We start from the raw sequence: 18,016 nt of genomic DNA on the forward strand, positions 1-18,016 counted from the left end.
GGAGTGGGGAACCTATACCTCATTAACTGTCTTCATCTGATTCTCACCCTTCTTTGACTCTTATTTCCACTCAGTGATTGGATATAAGAGAGAAGAGGGTATTTAGGTGCTGGGGAGCTGCTGCATGGAATGGAGCTTTGCAGTATAGCTTCAGAAGCTGTTACATGATGCAGAGCACTGATCCATTTAATATTCCCTACTCTATCAGAGACCTGCCAAGATCTCACAAATGAGGAGCCATTTCCCCCCACAATTCCAAATTTCGATCCTAACTCCTTCTCTTCCACTCTCCTCACCCCTGCTACTTTGTTTAACTCATCCTTTACTTTTGTATTTTTCCTTTTTCACAGCCAGGACCTTTCCACCTCCTTCCTGGTCAGCCAGAATGCACAGCAAGAGGCACACAAAGCAAAAGAGTCCTAAGGAGAGAGGAGCACACAGAGAGAGGTCAATAAGTGGGGCATGCTTCTGATTCAGGCAAAGTGTTCCTCAACTAGAAGCCCATACCCTCCAACTGTCTCAGTTTGGCAGAGGCAGGCCTGATTAACTCTCTGTCATCCCACTTTTCCATCTGCTTTTAAAATGCCTCTTTCTCTTGTTCCTACTTTCCCTCTTCATCCTCAGCTTACTTCCAATGGTGCAATTTGAGTTCAAAGTGCAAAAGTATGTTCCACTCAATTAACTCAATGAGGGTAGAAGACAACTAACAATCTTGATTGTTTTTGCTCTTCTAAACATTGTTAAGGCATCCTTCTTTTTGTTATCACCAGTGGGTATGATGTGCCCACCTGATGTTCCTAGATAACAACTCACAGCATTCCTCATCACTGGCTATGCTAGCTAGGGTTGCTGAGACTTGCAGTTCAACTACATCTGGATGGCCACACCCTGATCATAGGTGACAAACACAAGGGCAAGGCCTACAAAGGGAACACAATGCCAAAAGTTGTTGCTTCACATATCCTTTGGAACCTCTGGGTAGAAACTGTTGGGAAGAGAAGAAGCATCAACACTTGTTTTTAGTAATTAAGGAGAGAGGGAATTTTGAAATGAATGTCTTATTTTCATTACTGTGTTCTCTGATCTATGTCACTCATGCCTTTTTTGCTTCCTGCCCACAGAGATCACTTTCCCATTTCCCCCCAGAATTAGTTATTGTTATACAACCCTTTGAGAAGAAAGCACCTATGATGTTTCTGCTTCAGAATGGCTCTTACATCTGCACATGAGAGTCCACACTGAAGATCTTTTACCAATCTTTCCTTTGCTTATCTACTTTCCTATCTCTAATTGATTTCTTGCAACAATAAATATGAGTTTTACAGTGGAACCTTGGACTTTCAGTGGATACCAAAATCCCTGGATGCGCAAATTCCATTATTATTATTATTATTATTATTATTATTATTATTATTATTAACCTTTATTTATGAAGCACTGTAAATTTACACAGCGCTGTACATGCAATCTTATTAGTTAGACGGTTCCCTGCCCTCGGGCTTACAATCTAAAAAGACATGGCACAAAAGGAGAAGGGAGTGGTGGAGGGAAAGGGTAAGAGGTCCAGCAGTTCCTCTCTACCTCCAAGGCCAGTGGCATAGTAAAATGATGTTCCATATATAAAATGGCAAAATCAAGGTTTGCATTTTGGAATGTATATATTTTTAAAATATTTTCAAACCATGGATGCTTGAGTCAGTGAATAAAAAAATAAATCTGTGGATGCGAAGGGTTGACTTCACTTTTTAACCTTACCAGAGCATCCTGCATATTTTCTATCCTGTTTTATATCAGAAGCTCTTATTATACTGGGATATGTTGTACTCTGTTTAATATAAAAACTAGTACCATATTTCCTACCGAAACATTGCTTAATGGCCAGGTGCATGGGGGCAGGATGTGCTTCCCCAATGCTGCCCCAGGCTCCCTGACACCCCAGGATGTTGTGTCCTTTTTCAGTTGTGGTTTATCTTCACTGATGGTGCTCCCTTAGCAAACACATCACTGCACCCTCTCTTTTATGGAAGGAGAAGATGAGTGAAGATGGTGGGAGCTGTACCATTTCCAGCAGCCCTTCTGTGCTCTTGAGGGGAAAAGAGGCAGGACAACACCTCTGCCAGTCTTCCTTGTCTTTTCTTTCCACAGTTGCTCTGGCTCCAGCCTGTTTTTCATTCAGAAAACAGCAAGGTGCAACTTCACCTCCATCTTTCCTGGTATGCAAGAGCTGCTAAAGCCATAATCACCAATAGTGAGGGCATTTCCCTCTCCCCAAAGAAAAATTCTGCATCCTCCAAATGAAATTCACCTTCATTCCTCAAAATTACTAGCATAGAGGGGAGAGAGAGAGTGACTGCAACTGCACTGTAGAAATACTGCAGTTTGACTCCACTTTAACTGCCATGGCTCAATGGTATGGAATTCTAGGATTTGTAGTTCAGTGAGGTATTCAGCCTTCTCTGTCAGAGAGCTCTGGTGCCACATCAACCTACAGATCCCAGGATTCCACAGGATGGAGCCATGGCAGTTAAAGCGGTGTCAAACTGCAGTATTTCTGCAGTGCAGATGCACCCAGTTAAAAATTAATTCACAGCTAGAACTCTTTCATTTGCTGTATTTGAATTCCCAAGGTCACTTTGCCTACCTCTTTTCTTTGGATGCCTAAACTGTATAAATGCACAGCTGATGTTTGATGTTTTTGTTGTCGTTGTGTGCCTTCAAGTCATTTCTGACGTATGGCAACACCAAGGCGAACCTTGGCATGATTTGTTCAGATGAGGTTTGCTACTGCCTTCTTCTGAGGCTGAGACAGTGTGTCTTCCCAAGGTCACCTACTGGGTTTCATGGCTGAGCTGGGAATCGAACTGTGGTCTCCAAAGTCGTAGTGGTGCCACAATAAACTGCAATTCCCAGGATTTCCTAGCACTGTGCCAGGGCTGTTAAAGCGGTCTCAAACTGGATTATTTCTGCAGTGTGTTTTAGACCTAAGATTGGGAAGGGCAGTTATGAAGGAACTACAGTGGGCTCTCCACACTCACTGGGGTTAGAGGCACAGGCCCCCCAGGAAAGTGGGGACAACACAAATACACACACACACACACACACACACACACACCTGAGATAAAACCTCTCTAGGAATCTCTAGGTCCTCCAGCATGACTTTATGTTTAACATCTGCCAAAAGCTGAGCATAAAATTGCACTGATAGACCTTCACATGCCTAGAGAAGTGTTCTCTCAAGAAATGTGTGGGTCCTCTAGTGCAACTTCTTATTTTATTTTTATTTATTGGATTTATATTCTGCCTTTCCCCCCAAAATGCCAGAGGTTGACCATAAAGTGATGCTGGAGGACATAGAGATTCCTAGAAAGGACATATTAATCAAACCCATCAATAATCAAATCCACAAAAGTCAAAGATGCAAATGTGTGTATGGGGGGGGCAGTTGTAGATATTATTCTCAAGTGCAAAGATGCAGTTGACCCTCTATGTCCATGGATTCTTAAATCAAGCATTCATGGCTTGAAATTGTTACATAAATATATACATTTCCAAAGCAAACCTTCATTTTGTCATTTTATATAAGGGTAATCATTTTACTATCCATTGTATTTAACAGAACTTGAACATCCATGGATTTTGGTATCCACAAGAGGTCCTGGAACCAAACCCCAGCAGATATCAAGGGCCCATTGTATATTTGATGTATATTATCAGCGTCGGGATCAAAACTGTCATGGTATTTCCAGCTTCTATATATGGATATGAAGGTTGCTCTTAAATAGCAAATCAAGCCTGGACTGTTATTAACAGAGAAAATTACTTAACTGAGGCTATTAAAGGCATATTGTAAAAAAATGTCTCATTGGAAAAGAAAATCTCGGGGGCACTCGCAAAATCAAAATAGGAGAAAAGGAAGACCGCATTACAGATGGACTGATTCAATCAAGGAAACCAAAGACCTGATCCTGCAAGACCTGAGCGCTATTAATGACAGGATCTCTTGGGCAATTGCCACACTGCTGAAATAAAGCAGTTCGATATCACTTTGTCATGGCTCATTCTATGTAATCCTGGGATTTTTAGTTTGGTGAGGTATTCAGCCTATCCTGTCACAGAGCTCTAGTGCCTCACCAAACTACAAATCCCAGCATTTCACAGGATGGAGCCATGACAGTTAAAGTGGTGTCAAACTGCTTTATTTTTGCAGTGTGGATACACCCCAGGATGCCTCTCATTCATATTCAGCAGACACTTGAGAGAAAATGTTTTGTATATGTATTACCTTTCAACTTCTGCAATAGATTCTGGGAGCTAAAATCGGATCTGATGAAAAGAAACATGGCAGACAGGTCTTCTTTCTTCTTTCTTTCTTCTCCCAGCGTGTGACAAAGAAGCTAGAGAGGGGAAATGACAGAATAACTGCTTTATATCCTGTTGTTAATCCCATGTCCAAGAGTATACTAAACTATCATGCCTTAGCATATATGAATTAATACTTATTCTAAAGCAGCAATTCCCAAACTTTGGTCCTTTAGATGTTTTGGACTCCAGCTCTCAGAATGCCAGCCACCTTTGGCCAACACTCCAGGAATTCTGGGAGCTGAATTCTGGGAGGACCAAAGTTTGGGAATTACTGTTCTAAAGTTTCAGACTGCTGCAATGCAGTTGAACTGCTATATGGCCAATTTTTAAAGCGTTTTTTTACATCGCTTTTGGTCTTTCATGTGGACAGCAAGTAGGATTGCCAGATGAAATAAAGAACAGGGCTCCAGTACCATTAATGGTTATATAGAAGAGGACATTTCAGCAGCTGCTGCTTGTCATGCAAACATGGACAAGGAGAAGTTTTACACCTCACAATAAACGTAGGTGAAGCTTTTCCTCATGTTGCACTGGAAATGAACAAGGCCCATCCCAAAAGCCAATGTTTTGCCCCATAGAACAAAACTTACAAATGTCTGCTTATTGTTTCTTGATCTGCCTTCATAGATGGTAGAAGTGTTGGCCCCCTTTAGGGTCCCAAATTTGGATTAGGATATGGCTTTCAGCAAGGAGAAGGCTTCTTTCGAAATACGGAAGAGCTTTTTCTGATCTAGGACCAAGATCCATGCACAAGATAAAACAAAAGATCCCAGGCGCCAAACCTATTTAGGTTGGATAGGTAATTTAAAATTCATACTAAAACCAGCCCACTGACAAGGAATCCACCAGCCACCACTGGGCACAGATGTTCCTAGCTTCAAAAAGTGGTGCTTTGTTGTGTTGCTGGGTATTTTGATATTTTTATAGAAAACAAGATTCTGTACAGGACGCCCCAAAGAATGCTGCTTTTCATTTCACAAACAGCTGCTGGTCAATTAGCATGTCTGAAAACAAGCATTATCTTAACATCTTACCTTTTATTGTTCCCTTAAAGTCTCCTGTGCTGCCAGAACAGAGCACACAGAGATGCTGGGGACTTTTCCATAGCCCTTGTGATGGTTTTTAAGCCCTGCCAACAGCAGAGATGTGGGCTTATGATTTGGTCTTGCCAGGGCTGCAAAGGGAATGGTACATTCTGTTCTATTCTGTGCTAATTAGTTGTAGCCAGATGTCTGTGGAAAACTTGCATTCCCTTTATTTATTCTGTGTGGCCTAGGCAAGCCTTAAAGATGTAGGTTGAGGAGATTATGACACACAACAAATTCTGTTTTAATCCCACCATTATCCTGTTATTACTGCATATATTCATGTATAAATCTAGAAAGTTTAGTCAAAAAATGGGCCCAAAAAACTTGAGTTGACTTATCCACTGCTCAATGTACGTACTGCACTTTAACTCTTATTTTAAAAGGGAACCATCCCCTGGTGAAAGGCAAGGGCATAATCTGTCCTGGAAGCACTGATTTCCCTCTACTCATTCATCCATCCAGCCTTTAGGGTGAACACAAACAGTTATGCCTGCTGGAGTTTTGTAAATTCTTTGGCATTGTTTTCCTTTGTTTCATCCTTTAGAACCTTAGTTACATGCCCCTAAGTTTTATCCTCAACCTATCCACAGGTCATATCAAAATCCATAATTTTGACCTCAAAAACTGCCTTTGACTTTTACATGAGGTTGACTTATAGTTGAGTATATATGGTATACGGATATGTAAAGATAAAGATGTAGCAAATCTGAGCCAAAAGGCTTATTGCGCAGTTAGGGTATGCACGTTGAAATTGCTGTTCTGTGACTGTTGTATGACTATAAAACCGATCTGCTTACACAATAAAGGGTCTCTCCTCACTCTGGTTGTGCTATTCCTTAAAAAGAAAACTGACTCATTTGAGATATGGTGCTGGAGAAGAGTGCTGAGAATACCACGGGCAGCCCAAACACAAAAGGCAAACAAACTGATCGTAGAACAGATCAAGCCCAAAATCTCGCTGGAAGCCAAGATGATTAAGCTGAGACCGTCATACTTTGGCCACATCATGAGAAGACATGACCCATTAGGAAAGATAATCATGCCAGGAAAGGCAGAAGGTAAGAAAAGGAGAGGAAGACCCCACATCAGATGGATGGACTCCAAAGGGAGGTCATGGGGCTGAATCTACAAGACCTAAGCAGAGCAGTGGAGGACAAGGAGTCTTGGAGATGTCTTACTCTTACCCAAAGGGTTGCCATGAGTTGGGATCAGCTCGAGGGCAACCAACAACAACAACAAAGGGACCTCTTGGTCCAAAAATACTTTTCCTTTCCCCCGATTCAGAATCCACCCACACTACACTGAACTTGGAGTTCGGCTGCAAGGGTGCAGACATTTCAGTGGGGTTTTTTGCATCCTAAACCGTGTAAACCTGAACAAATAGTGTTCTTGTTGAGCAGAACTGCAGGCCTCTCTCCCTCTAATACAATATGTCTAATTTGTGATTTACAGTTATTGGAAGGCTTTCCTGGAAAGGTCTGGATATTTCTGTGTATGGCTATAATAGGGACCCGTAACTGCTCTTTCTTTGTAGCATGTGTACTCTACGTTGTAGCTACATGCAAGTAATAAAACCCAAGTTACTGATCCTCCGCATCTGTGTTCTTGAATTCTGAGCAAGGGCCCTCTTTTTTGGGAGGTGTGGGAAACTCCTTTAATTATTTATTTATTTATTTATTTATTTCAGGTTTTCTGTTTTGTCTGCAGTCTCTCAAGATCCTTCCAGACAGAGGATTCTTCAATTTGCTATTGGTTGTGGCTCTTCCATGTGCAAAGTGACCAGGCGTCCTCATTTTCCAGGGCATGTCCCATATTTCAAACTTCTGTCCAGGAGGATTTTCAAAATGTCCTTCATTTTGAGCATAACTAAGGAGCATAAATTTACATTTATATTAGTGTTTTGGGCTTTTATTTTGTAAGGGCCTACTTTTCTTTTTTCTTGAATGTCCTACATTTTGCGGCGTCTTGTCCTAATCTTTGTGGTTACAACATCTGGTCACCCTGTCTATATGCTACTAGTGGAATTGCAACTGACCACCCACAATTCATGGATCCAAGGCTGTGTGTGTGTAGGCAGGTGTATGCTTTTGCATTTTGTTATACTTCATATGCTTGGTTGGCAAGGCATAGTGGAGTGGGCAGCATTCTCTCCTATTCAAAATGTTCAAGAGAAACATCTGCCATCCACCCAGACCTTGGAAAAGACATGTTTTGGCTACAACTCCTAGAATTCCCTAGCTAATGGCCATTTAGGCATTTTAGTCCCCCACAAAAGGTCATTTCCCCCAGCTTTGAAACCATCCTTGATTCTAAGTGGTACAGTGTTACCCCGGGATACGAATGCGCCGCCTTACGAAATTTCCGGGTTACGAAAAAAATCCCTTTAAAAAAACTGTTCCGGGTTACGAAGGTTTTTTCGGGTTACGGAAAAATTTTTGGTGCTTTTCGGCGCTATTTCACACGAAATCGCGGCTTTTCCCCATTAGCGCCTATGGCTTTTTCGGCTTACGAAGTATTCCGAGTTACGAAAGCGGCGGCGGAACGAATTAATTTCGTAACCCGGGGTACTACTGTAATTTGCTTAACAAATTGCATTGTGTGGGACAGTCCAAATTCCACTTTCTCTGCCCACAGAGCACACAGAGTGATGTTCCCCAGTTAAAAACAGCAATAAAATAGGCAGCCAGTTCTAACAATGAACACCTGTCTAGTCCGAATGAAGATGAAGTCTTGCCAATAAGTTGGTTTGGTATGGAAGACATAGGTGGGGATCAAATAAAGTCCCTCCAAATAAAGCTCCCCCAACTGCCCCGTCCCATGGACTCTTACTGTTCTTAACTGAATTCAAAGACATAGCCATGTTAGTATGTAGAATCAGTATGTAGAGAGATCTAGTAGCACCTTTGAGACTAACTGAAAGAAAGAAGCTGGCAGCATGAGCATTCGTAGACTTAAATCAACTTCATCAGATGCATTTGTTCTTAACAGGTGAGACAGACAGCTCCACATGCCAAACTGGGCTGGGAAAACATGCTTACAGCACCTGTATGTGCATGCTGATCAAGCTAGGATTAAGCAGATGTACTCTCATGTATGTACAACCTTCATTTGGCTGGGAGCATTATGTTTTTAAAAAATTCAGTCACTGGCATTCTCAGGATAGGGGGGGGGGGGGGGGGGGCTCTTTCTGAAACCCTGGAGACCTTCTGACTCTCAGTGTAAATACCCTTCCTAAACCTGAGGCCATTTCACACTACAGTACATAATTATATTGTCGAGATTCCACTTTAGCTACCAGGGCTGAATCCTACAGATGCCTGGAGTTTGCAGTTTGGTGGCTTTCTCTGAGTGAAATTCTGTCTCTGTGTATGTGCACACATGTGTGCCTCCAAGTCACCTGAAGATAAGTCAGTGTTTCCCAAACTTTGGTCCTCCAAGTGTTTGGGACTTCCAACTCCCAGAGGCCCCATCTAGCCTAGCCAGCAGTCAATAATTCTGGGAGCTGACATCCAAAACATCTAGAGAACCAAACTTTGGGAAACACTGAGATAAGTGGAAGGAAAAGAATAATATCACTAGATGTGTGCCTCTCAGGGCTACTTTTATAGCTGGATAGAAATGCTGGTGGCACCAGCATGGAAAGTTCACGAAAGCAAGTTCTAAAGAACAGAATGGAGGGAGGTGATTGGCTGCTAGGAACAGAAGACAAGGTGATGGACTTCATTGTTGTCACCTTGACATCTATAGGAGGTTCTGACAGCCACTGGAGGCATGAGTGAGGCTTTCCACGGTGTGTCATGGAGGTGGCAACAACCTCAAGAGCAGAAATCCAGGGACCATCTACCAGAGGAAAGATGCCCATTCAAACTAAGAAAGAAAATGCTCGTTCCACTGAAGGGTCCACAGTATTGAAGTCAACGCAAAAGAAGGCAAATCTTCATCTTCTCAACTCCATTGAGGCCCTTCCCAATATCTCAAGGCTCGTTGTCCAAGCCATCGCCGGAAGCCAATCAGACAACGGGATCAGGTTCCCTGAGCTGAAGGAGGTGCTCAGAAAAAAAGGCTACGACGTGACCAGGCATTGCCCCAGACTCAAAAGAAAACTGAACTCCTTGGTCTCCCAAGGCGCCTTGGTGCGTATGACTCGGAAGAATGGGTCGACGTTTTTCGTGGTCCGAAAGTATCAGGATGAGGTGGCCAAAGTATTTGAGGACTCTGACAACAAGGGAGGGAGGACCAAGCTGGCAAGAGCAGCCAAGAAAGGAAAGGTTGTGCATGGAGCAACCAAAAAAGCAAAGGGGTGTGGGCAGAAGACTCAGGGAACCAGAAGAACGTCCTGTAGCCCCAGCAACAAATTACAGGGCAGATTAAAACAGCCTACACACCCCCTCCTGCAAAGCAGATCTGACAAGAGATGCCAGAATCTCATCCCAAAAGCTGCTTCAACCAGCAAAAGATCAAGTCGTTCTGGTACCAAAGTAATACCCCTCATGAAAAGTTGCCAGTCTTCCAGCAGGAGAGCTGCTGCCACTTCAGAGAGGAACTGTCAAAGGAACCTTAGAGGGAAGGCTGCGTCTTCATCCAAGGAAGGAAAAAATCATGCCAAGAAAATCACACCCAAGAGATCCAGAGTCTCCCAGAGCAAGGCCATAGTCTCTCCGAAAAGGCGAGGGCGTCCACCTAAGCAAGAAAACCCATGCTCAAAGAAAACTGGGAGCAACGTTGTGGCATCTTCTAATAGCAAAAGGCCCCAGCAGAGGCAGTGAGGCCAAATTCCAAGGCAGAAGGCCTGAAAGAGATTCCATCTATATAATCCTTCTGTAAATAAAAATGTACACGTTCGTATGTTCAAAATCTTAAATCTCCAGAAGTTCTTCACCGATTGCTTTGAAATTTTGACACAACGTCCCATTCGAATACACTCATGTTTTTACATGTCTACTATTATATAAATGTCACACCTGTGACAGGTAAAAATATGTTGTTGTTTTTTAAAAACAGCACCATGTGTTGGACATAACAGCAACACACGCCGTACTAAATATTTTACGATCCCATTCCAGTGTTTCCGATATAAGTCACTGTGAGCCGCTGGTCGCCGTGGTCAGTGTATTAATAGCACTGTGTCTGCCTCAACATGCTAAGCCTTCCTTCTTCTCCCCCTTAGCAGCCACATTGTGAAGCTATTTTTATTGTCACACAGTATTAGAGTTCACCGTTAGAGGCGATTATTTATATGGCAGTTTTACACACTGCTGTTAGCTGCACAAAGCAGCAGCAACAGCAGCAACACAACACACAATATCATCAGGTGGGCGATGCCTTTATTAGGACAAACTACAACTTCACAAGAGTATGCAGGCATTTGAGTCTTCCATAACACTTCATCAGACTAGATGTTTAATAATAATAACAACAACAACAACAACAACTGAGGTCATACCTTAGCCCTGAGCCAAGGCAGTTAAAGCGATGTCAAATGGGATTATTTCTATAGTGTGTTTTGGACCATAGTCTCAAAGAAAAGATCCCTTTGGGGACTAATTTTTCAGACTAACAGGGCTATATCTTTGCTGCATCTGTTATGGAGAGCTCTGTACTGTATTTCATTATCTTCTCCCTTTCTTTTAATTCTTTTAATGCTATAATCCCAACATTTTTTTTAAAACAACAGCAGCAATTACAATAATGTTGTGTAATATTATGTAGTGGGCCCTCCTTGGAATCCATTGGGATTTGGTTCCAGGACCTCCGCGTGGGTACCAAAATCTGTGGATGCTCAAGCCCCATTAAATATAATCATATAGTAAAATGGCGACCCTATGATGGGATTTTATTGGCAAGATTTGTCTGGAGGAGGTTTGGCATTGCCTTCCCTTGAGGCTGAGAGAGTGTGACTGGACCAAGGTCACCCAGTGGGTTTCCATAGCCGAGCCGGGATTCGAACACTGCTCTCTCCAGAGTCTTATCACATGGGAGACTAAGTACCCAAATCCCATGCAGAAACGGGATTTAAATCCCGGGAAAATCCCACAAAAGTGAGATCATTTGCAGACACATCGGAGGGCATTGAATATTAATGTGACATTAACCAGCACAGAAAGTCACAAAATCGCACTGCTTTTCACTTCTGGGATGGTTAATGCCGCATTAATGCTCAATGCCCCCGACATTGTCTGAAAACAATCCCGGTTTTGGGGGATTTCTCCAAATTTAAATCCTCTTTCTGCACGAGGTTTGACTGATTCCATAAAAGTCCACAGTTCAACACTCAAACCACTAGGCCATGCTGGCTCTCACAAAACCACAATCCCCAAATTTCCAGTGCATTGAGCCATGGCAATTAAACAAAACTACATTTCCCAGAATTCCCTAACACTGAGCCAAGGCAGTTAAAGCGGTCTCTAGCTGAATCATTTCTGCAGCGTGGTTCAGACCTTAGCCATCTATTTTATTGATTCAAAGCACAAAATGGATTTGATTCATCTCTCAAGAGCTCCCCCTGAGCTAACAAGGCTCTTGTTTCCTTCTGGACAAAACAGGACTCAGTGGTGTCCCAAACTTTGGTCCTCCAGGTGCTTTGGACTTCAGCTCCCAGAATTCCTGACTGTTGGCCAAGCTGGCTGGGGCTTCTGGGAATTGAAGTCCAAAAACCCAGAGGGCCAAAGTTTGGGTATCTGCATCAGATTTAAGGCTGCTTTATTAGCTAGAGACCTTAGTCATCCTAATATTTTGGACATCAGCTCCCAGAAGCCCCAGCCAGCTTGGCCAACGGTCAGGAATTCTGGGAGCTGAAGTCCAAAGCACCTGGAGGACCAAAGTTTGGGAATCACTTTGCAACAGATATGGTACCCAATAGGTGTCTGATCACAGAAAGACGTAGAGGAAGGGGAGGTACTGGTTTTACTGGTGTAGTGGTTTGAGCGCTGGACTAGAGACCAGGGTTTGACTCCCAACTTCGCCATGAAACCCATTGGTTTGACCATGAGCAAGTCACTCTCTCTCAGCCTCAGAGCATGGCCATGGCAAACCCCCCTCTGAAGAAACCTTGCCAAGAAAACCCCATGACAGGGTCTCCCTAAACTGGAAATGATATGAAGACATATGCAATGGAAAAGCGAGTGTGGTACAGTGGCCTGAGCGTTGGACTATGACTGGAGAGCGGAGCTCAAACCCTGCTGGATATAACCTTAGGCAAGCCACACTCTCTCGGCCTCAAGGAAAAGCCCTGGATCAGTGTTAAGAGAACTGGAGTTTTGTGGGAGGACGTACTAAAACGAAGGACAGTACTTGCCCATAGAGAATCATTGAATACTTGCCCTTAGGGAAACATTGGAGATTGCATTCCCCATGATTCTCTATGGGCAAGTATTCCCCATCATTCCCACAAAATACGTCTGTTTAGGGACACTGAGCCTTTTGTCTGGTGCCCCATTACAACTCCCACAATTCCATATTGAGTGATGGGAGTAGTTAAAGCGGCCTCATAGTGGATTATTCCTGCAGTGTTTTGGACCTTGTGCTTTCAAATGTGAATGTATGGACCGGCTCTTTCAGGGACGCTGCTGGGTGGCTCTTAAAAGAGCCTTTGTAGAGATGCGCTTATTTATTTATCTATCAAGCCCTCCTTTTGGTTGTTGGGCGCTTCTGTTGTTGGCCCTTGCTTCCAGAAGCAGCCGAGGAAGATCTAGTGTTCCGGCTCTGGGGCCGCTTCGGCTTCTTAGCTGCCGCCTTCTTCTTAGTCGTTGCCTTCTTCTTGGAGGCCCCCGCCGCCGACTTCCCGGCCCTCTTGGGGGCGCGCTTGAAGGAGCCCGAGGCGCCGCGGCCGGTGAGGCGAGTCAGGAGCCCGTTGTTCACCAAGCGGTTCAGTTCTCGCTTGAGGCGCCCCTTGTTCTTGCCGAGGTCGAAGCCGGCTTCAGCGACCACTTTCTTCAGGGCCGCCAAGGAGAGACTTTTCCGCGGACCGACAACCTCGAAAGCCTGGAGAATAAACTGCGCCAGGGAGCCAGAGGCGCGGCTCTCCGCCCTCGACGGCTCAGTGGAAGCTTCTCCCTGGGCGCTGGCTTCTTGCTGCTTGTCCCTCACCATCCTTCCTCCCGCCCAGTCCGAGCCGCACTGGCGAATGACGCCCTCGGGCGGAGGTATTTATAGGCAGCTGTGGGGTGACGTCATCCAACGGACTGTTCCCTTCTCTCTTTCTCTCTCTCCCGTCCAGTTCCCCAAGACTTCAAAGCGGAGGACCTGACAAGGTTAGTTTTCACTCAGGTCCAGCAACGAAGTAAAACGCGCGTGACGTAGCTGCACTCTTCAAACGCCCTGTTTCACTCTTTAAACAAAAGTGGCTGCATCTGCACTGCACAAATAATGCACTCTGACACAGGATGACCAACTGTCCTAACCACGAAGGAGGGCAAAATGTAGGGCATTAAAATAGAAAATGTAGGACATTACTACCTATATAAATAAATATACATTTGCGCTTCTTAGCCCATGCTCAAAATGGAGGGCATTTTGACATTCTTCCTGGACTGAAGGCTGAAATGTAGGACATGTCCTGGGAAAGGAGGACCTCTGGTCGCCCTGAGCCTGAGAGTGCTTTGACAGCCATGGCTTGGTGCTATGGAATCCTGGGATTTGTAGTTTGCTGTGGCACTCTGACAGAGAAAGCTAAATATCTTTCAGAACTACAGATCCCAGGATTCCACAGCATTGAGCCATTGCAGTTAAAGCAGTGTCAAAACTGCATTAATCCTGTAGCCCCAGACAGCATGGCCAGCAGCTGTGCTGGTTTGGGGATCAATAATAATAATAATAATATAATAAAATTTATTAATAACAACTTATCATTATTGTATCCCAAACCCTCCCATCCACAATAAGATACAACTAAATTATAAAACAGTTACTAAAACAGTTATTAGAAATAGGGCAGAGACAGTTAGAACAGTTGTTGAATAACTGATTAAATTAATAGGAGATTGCTGGGAGGTGTCATCCAAAGAAGATACTTCAAAGATAGCGTTGAGCCATGGAGGTTAAAGCGGCATCAAACGGCATTATAGCTGCACTGCAGATGCAGCCAAAGACACAGATGTATTGTCTATCCTATAAATATGGCGGTGGTTATGTGCTTTGAAGTCGTTTCCGACTTACGGCAACCCTAAGGCAAACCTATCATGGGGATTCCTGGGCAAGATTTGTTCAGTGGGTTTGCCATTTCCTTCCCCTGAAGCTGAGAGAGTGTGACTTGCCCAAAGTCACCCAGTGTGTTTTATGGCTGAGCGGCAAACTGCATTATATCTGCAGTGCAGATGCGGCCAAAGATGCCGCATCTGCACTTCCTATCCTATAGTACTTCCTATCCTATAGATGTGGTGGTGGTGATGTGCCTTGAAGTCATTTGTGACATATGGTGACCCTAAGGCGAGTCTATTATGGGGCTTTCTGGGCAAGATTTATTTCAGAAGAGGTTTGTCTTTACCTTCCTCTGAGGCTGAGAGAGTGTGACTTCTTGCCCAAGGTCACCCAGTGGGTTTCCATGGCCGAGCCAGTCTCAGCCTCTGAGGATGGCAATGACAAACCACCTTTGAAGAAGCTCTTCAAGAAAACCCCGTGACAGATTTGCCTTAAGGTTATCATAAGTTGGAAACAACTGGAAGGCAAAACAACACACAACACACATGCTTTGATTTGACACCCAAAGGGAACCTGTTTCTGCCATTCATCCCTCCAAGGAAAGGTCACCATAGCAAAGAAAATATTTTCTATTAGTGTTCTCATTTTTACTTCTGGAAAAAAAAAACCCTTTCCATAAAGCACAAAAAGCCAAAACCCACATGAGGTACATGAGCATACAAGAAAGTTCCCATTCTGTAACATTTACCTCTTCATGCAGAGAAAGTGATAAAAACAGAAACAGACTAACTTTGGTATTAAATAACTTCTGAATGTCTGCCAGCCTTTCCAAACTTGAGATCTCCAGATATCTGTTGTACTATTTCATTCTGAATCACCCTTTGTCCCATATAGCCTTCCCAAGGTAAATGACATTTAAAAACCTGAAAAAAGTGTAGAAATTCTGACAGCTGTTGGACTACAGCTCCCATCGCTCCACTCCAAGCAAGGCTTGCTGGGGATGCTGGGGCAGTAGACCTGGGCTGCAAAAGCTGCATTTTAATTATGAGCAGGTCTTGTTGTTGTGTGTCTTCAAGATATTTCCAACTTATGGCAACCCTATGGTGGGGGGTGATAACTTACAACATTTAATGGAAATTACTCACAGATTACAACAGAAGTAAGTCCTGTTGACTTCACTGAGACACCCAGGTATGTGGCTTTAAGACTGCAGCATTGAAGTATGAATGCCGACACGAAACAATAATTAATTACCGTCTTGACGACTGGATACGGCAGACAGATCAGAGTTTATATTCAGACTTATAATTGCAAATTAATAATTATGAACAGATGTTTACCTAACTTTGTACCTAAGAATAAATTCATTTTCTTTAGGATTGTATTTTTAAATTACAGACGTTCTCCAATATTTCATAGGCTTGCTAGTCTTAATGTAATTCCCCATTGTCATTGAAGCAACAAAGATTTATCTCGCCTAATGAATTTACACATTTAAATAGTAATTGAGGGGAAATGAAATAGGATTGAAGGATACACACATTACTGGCATATTCAGTTTGGTCTACAAAGTGCACATTTCAACAAGCTTCAACTGATGTGGTTTGTTGTTTTTCCCCCCATCTACTATACCCTCCAGAAGACAAAAGGAGAGTGCTAAAAGGATCCATGACTGTTTCTGCCCGGTTTCGAACCGGGGACCTTTCGCGTGTGAGGCGAACGTGATAACCACTACACTACAGAAACCCATCTGAGTGCCTTGTGCCAGCTGCTCTGGCTGATAGGGAAGCATGACTGGAATGCAATGTGATTGCCTTAAAGAATCTGCTGACACATCACTCTGAGGCCTGAGTCATTCCAGTCAAGCCACACATTCTTACCAAGTGTGTGAAGCATGCCTTTAGTTACTGCTGCCTCTGGGATCTTTTTGGGTTATCAACTGAATTTACATGGAGAGAGATCTTGGAGCACTTTTGAGACTAACTGAAAGAAAGAAGTTGGCAGCATAAGTTTTCGTAGGCTTCAGTCTACTTCCTCAGATGCAGCCAACTTCTTTCTTTCAGTTAGTCTCAAAGGTGCTGCAATATCTCTCTACTCATACTGATTCTACAGACTAACATGGCTGTATCTTGGAACTGAATTTTTGGATATATAGGATAGCAGCTCAAATTTATTTTTCCAGGACCCCACAGTTTTCTACATCCAGCTATAATTCTGCAGAAGTCTCTTTTCTGAACTCACAGGAGCAATCTTTATAGCAAGGACGGTGGCCATGTTGGGCAGTATCTCCCATCAGCGCCAGTCAGCATAGCCAAGAATGAGAAAAGCTGGCAGTTGTTGTAGTTCGGCAACATCTAGATGGTCCCAGGAAACTTACTTCTGCTCTATAGATTTGTATGAAAAACATAGAAGATAACAGATTGTCAAAAAGCAGGGGAACTTCTTTAATTTAAGGTTATAAGGCTATTATGGCACCATTGGCAACTGTGGAAGGACGAGTAAGAGAAGGAGGGTAGCTATGGGGTATTCTCAAATGAGAGTATTGTCTCCGCACAAAAATACATTTTTGATTCCGTCCCCAAATTTCTAGCATTGCAGCTGCTTAAAACCTTCAGCTGAGCATTTAGAAATACTGTGCTATATACCGTTTGGGCATCCAAAGTTACCAAGGGAATGAGAGATCGGCAAATATCAGAGTTCGAGGTGTGAATGATTTTCAGTGTCTCACACTTTGCAGTGTCTCGTTTTTAAATACGTATTCACTCTCCCTGGCTAAAAATGATTTACTTCTGTGAAAAGCCATGAAAGTCCCACTGGTACACAAACATTTTACAAACAGAAGCGCCACATGAGTTGTCTGGATCTTTTTGATATGTAGTTTTGCACCACCATGATTCCTATTTTATATTGTTTCCAACTTATAGCCATCCCAAGGTAGGCTGACCATATTTCCTTGAGACCAAAAAAGGGCATTGGGGTGGAAAAAGGGGGATGGGGGCTATGAAATATTCTGCATTCATGAAAAAGTAAGACAATAACAAAAAGTTTTATTAGATGAACATATTGGGCTAAAAGTGAAAAAATGTTTATATTCAAACAGCTGGATGGCCTGGAAATACAGGGGGGAATGGTACTGTCCCATTTAAAATAGTACCTATGGTCAGTTCTGTAAGGCGAACCTATCATGGGAGTTTCTATATTGGGGAGGTTTCTTCAGAGGAGGTTTCCATTGCCTTCCCTTGAGGCTGAGAGTCGACTGTCAACCCTCAATTTTTTATCCACAGATTCAAAAATCCACAGCTTGAAAATATTACATACAGTATATATATATGTATATATATATTCCAAAAGCAAACTTTGATTTTGCCATTTTATATAAAGGACGCCATTTTGCAATGCCATTGTCTTTAATGGGACTTGAGCATCGATGG

The 18,016-nt window shown here is 43.2% G+C and overlaps 2 protein-coding genes and 1 non-coding gene across 3 annotated transcripts in view; all 3 read right to left on the reverse strand.

Annotated features, from left to right (window-relative positions):
• The window catches only part of LOC121920296 (vespryn-like), a 4,240-nt gene extending 2,352 nt beyond the window's left edge, over positions 1-1,888 (reverse strand). The window contains exons 1-2 of the mRNA XM_042447427.1: positions 1,861-1,888; positions 327-419 (exon numbers count right to left, since the gene is read on the reverse strand). Of these exons, the coding sequence (XP_042303361.1) occupies positions 327-419; positions 1,861-1,888 (121 nt within the window). The remainder of the gene's footprint in view (positions 1-326; positions 420-1,860) is intronic.
• Positions 1,889-13,067: 11,179 nt separating this feature from the next.
• Positions 13,068-13,538, reverse strand: LOC121920297 (histone H1t-like). Its single transcript, XM_042447428.1, has one exon. It carries the CDS (start codon positions 13,536-13,538, stop codon positions 13,068-13,070), a length of 471 nt encoding a protein of 156 aa, XP_042303362.1.
• Positions 13,539-16,258: 2,720 nt separating this feature from the next.
• Positions 16,259-16,331, reverse strand: TRNAV-CAC. Its single transcript has one exon. It is a non-coding gene; the product is annotated as a tRNA-Val (tRNA).
• Positions 16,332-18,016: the final 1,685 nt, after the last annotated feature.

The sequence above is a fragment of the Sceloporus undulatus genome, chromosome 2, assembly GCF_019175285.1.
Source record: "Sceloporus undulatus isolate JIND9_A2432 ecotype Alabama chromosome 2, SceUnd_v1.1, whole genome shotgun sequence".
Classification (NCBI taxonomy): domain Eukaryota; kingdom Metazoa; phylum Chordata; class Lepidosauria; order Squamata; family Phrynosomatidae; genus Sceloporus; species Sceloporus undulatus.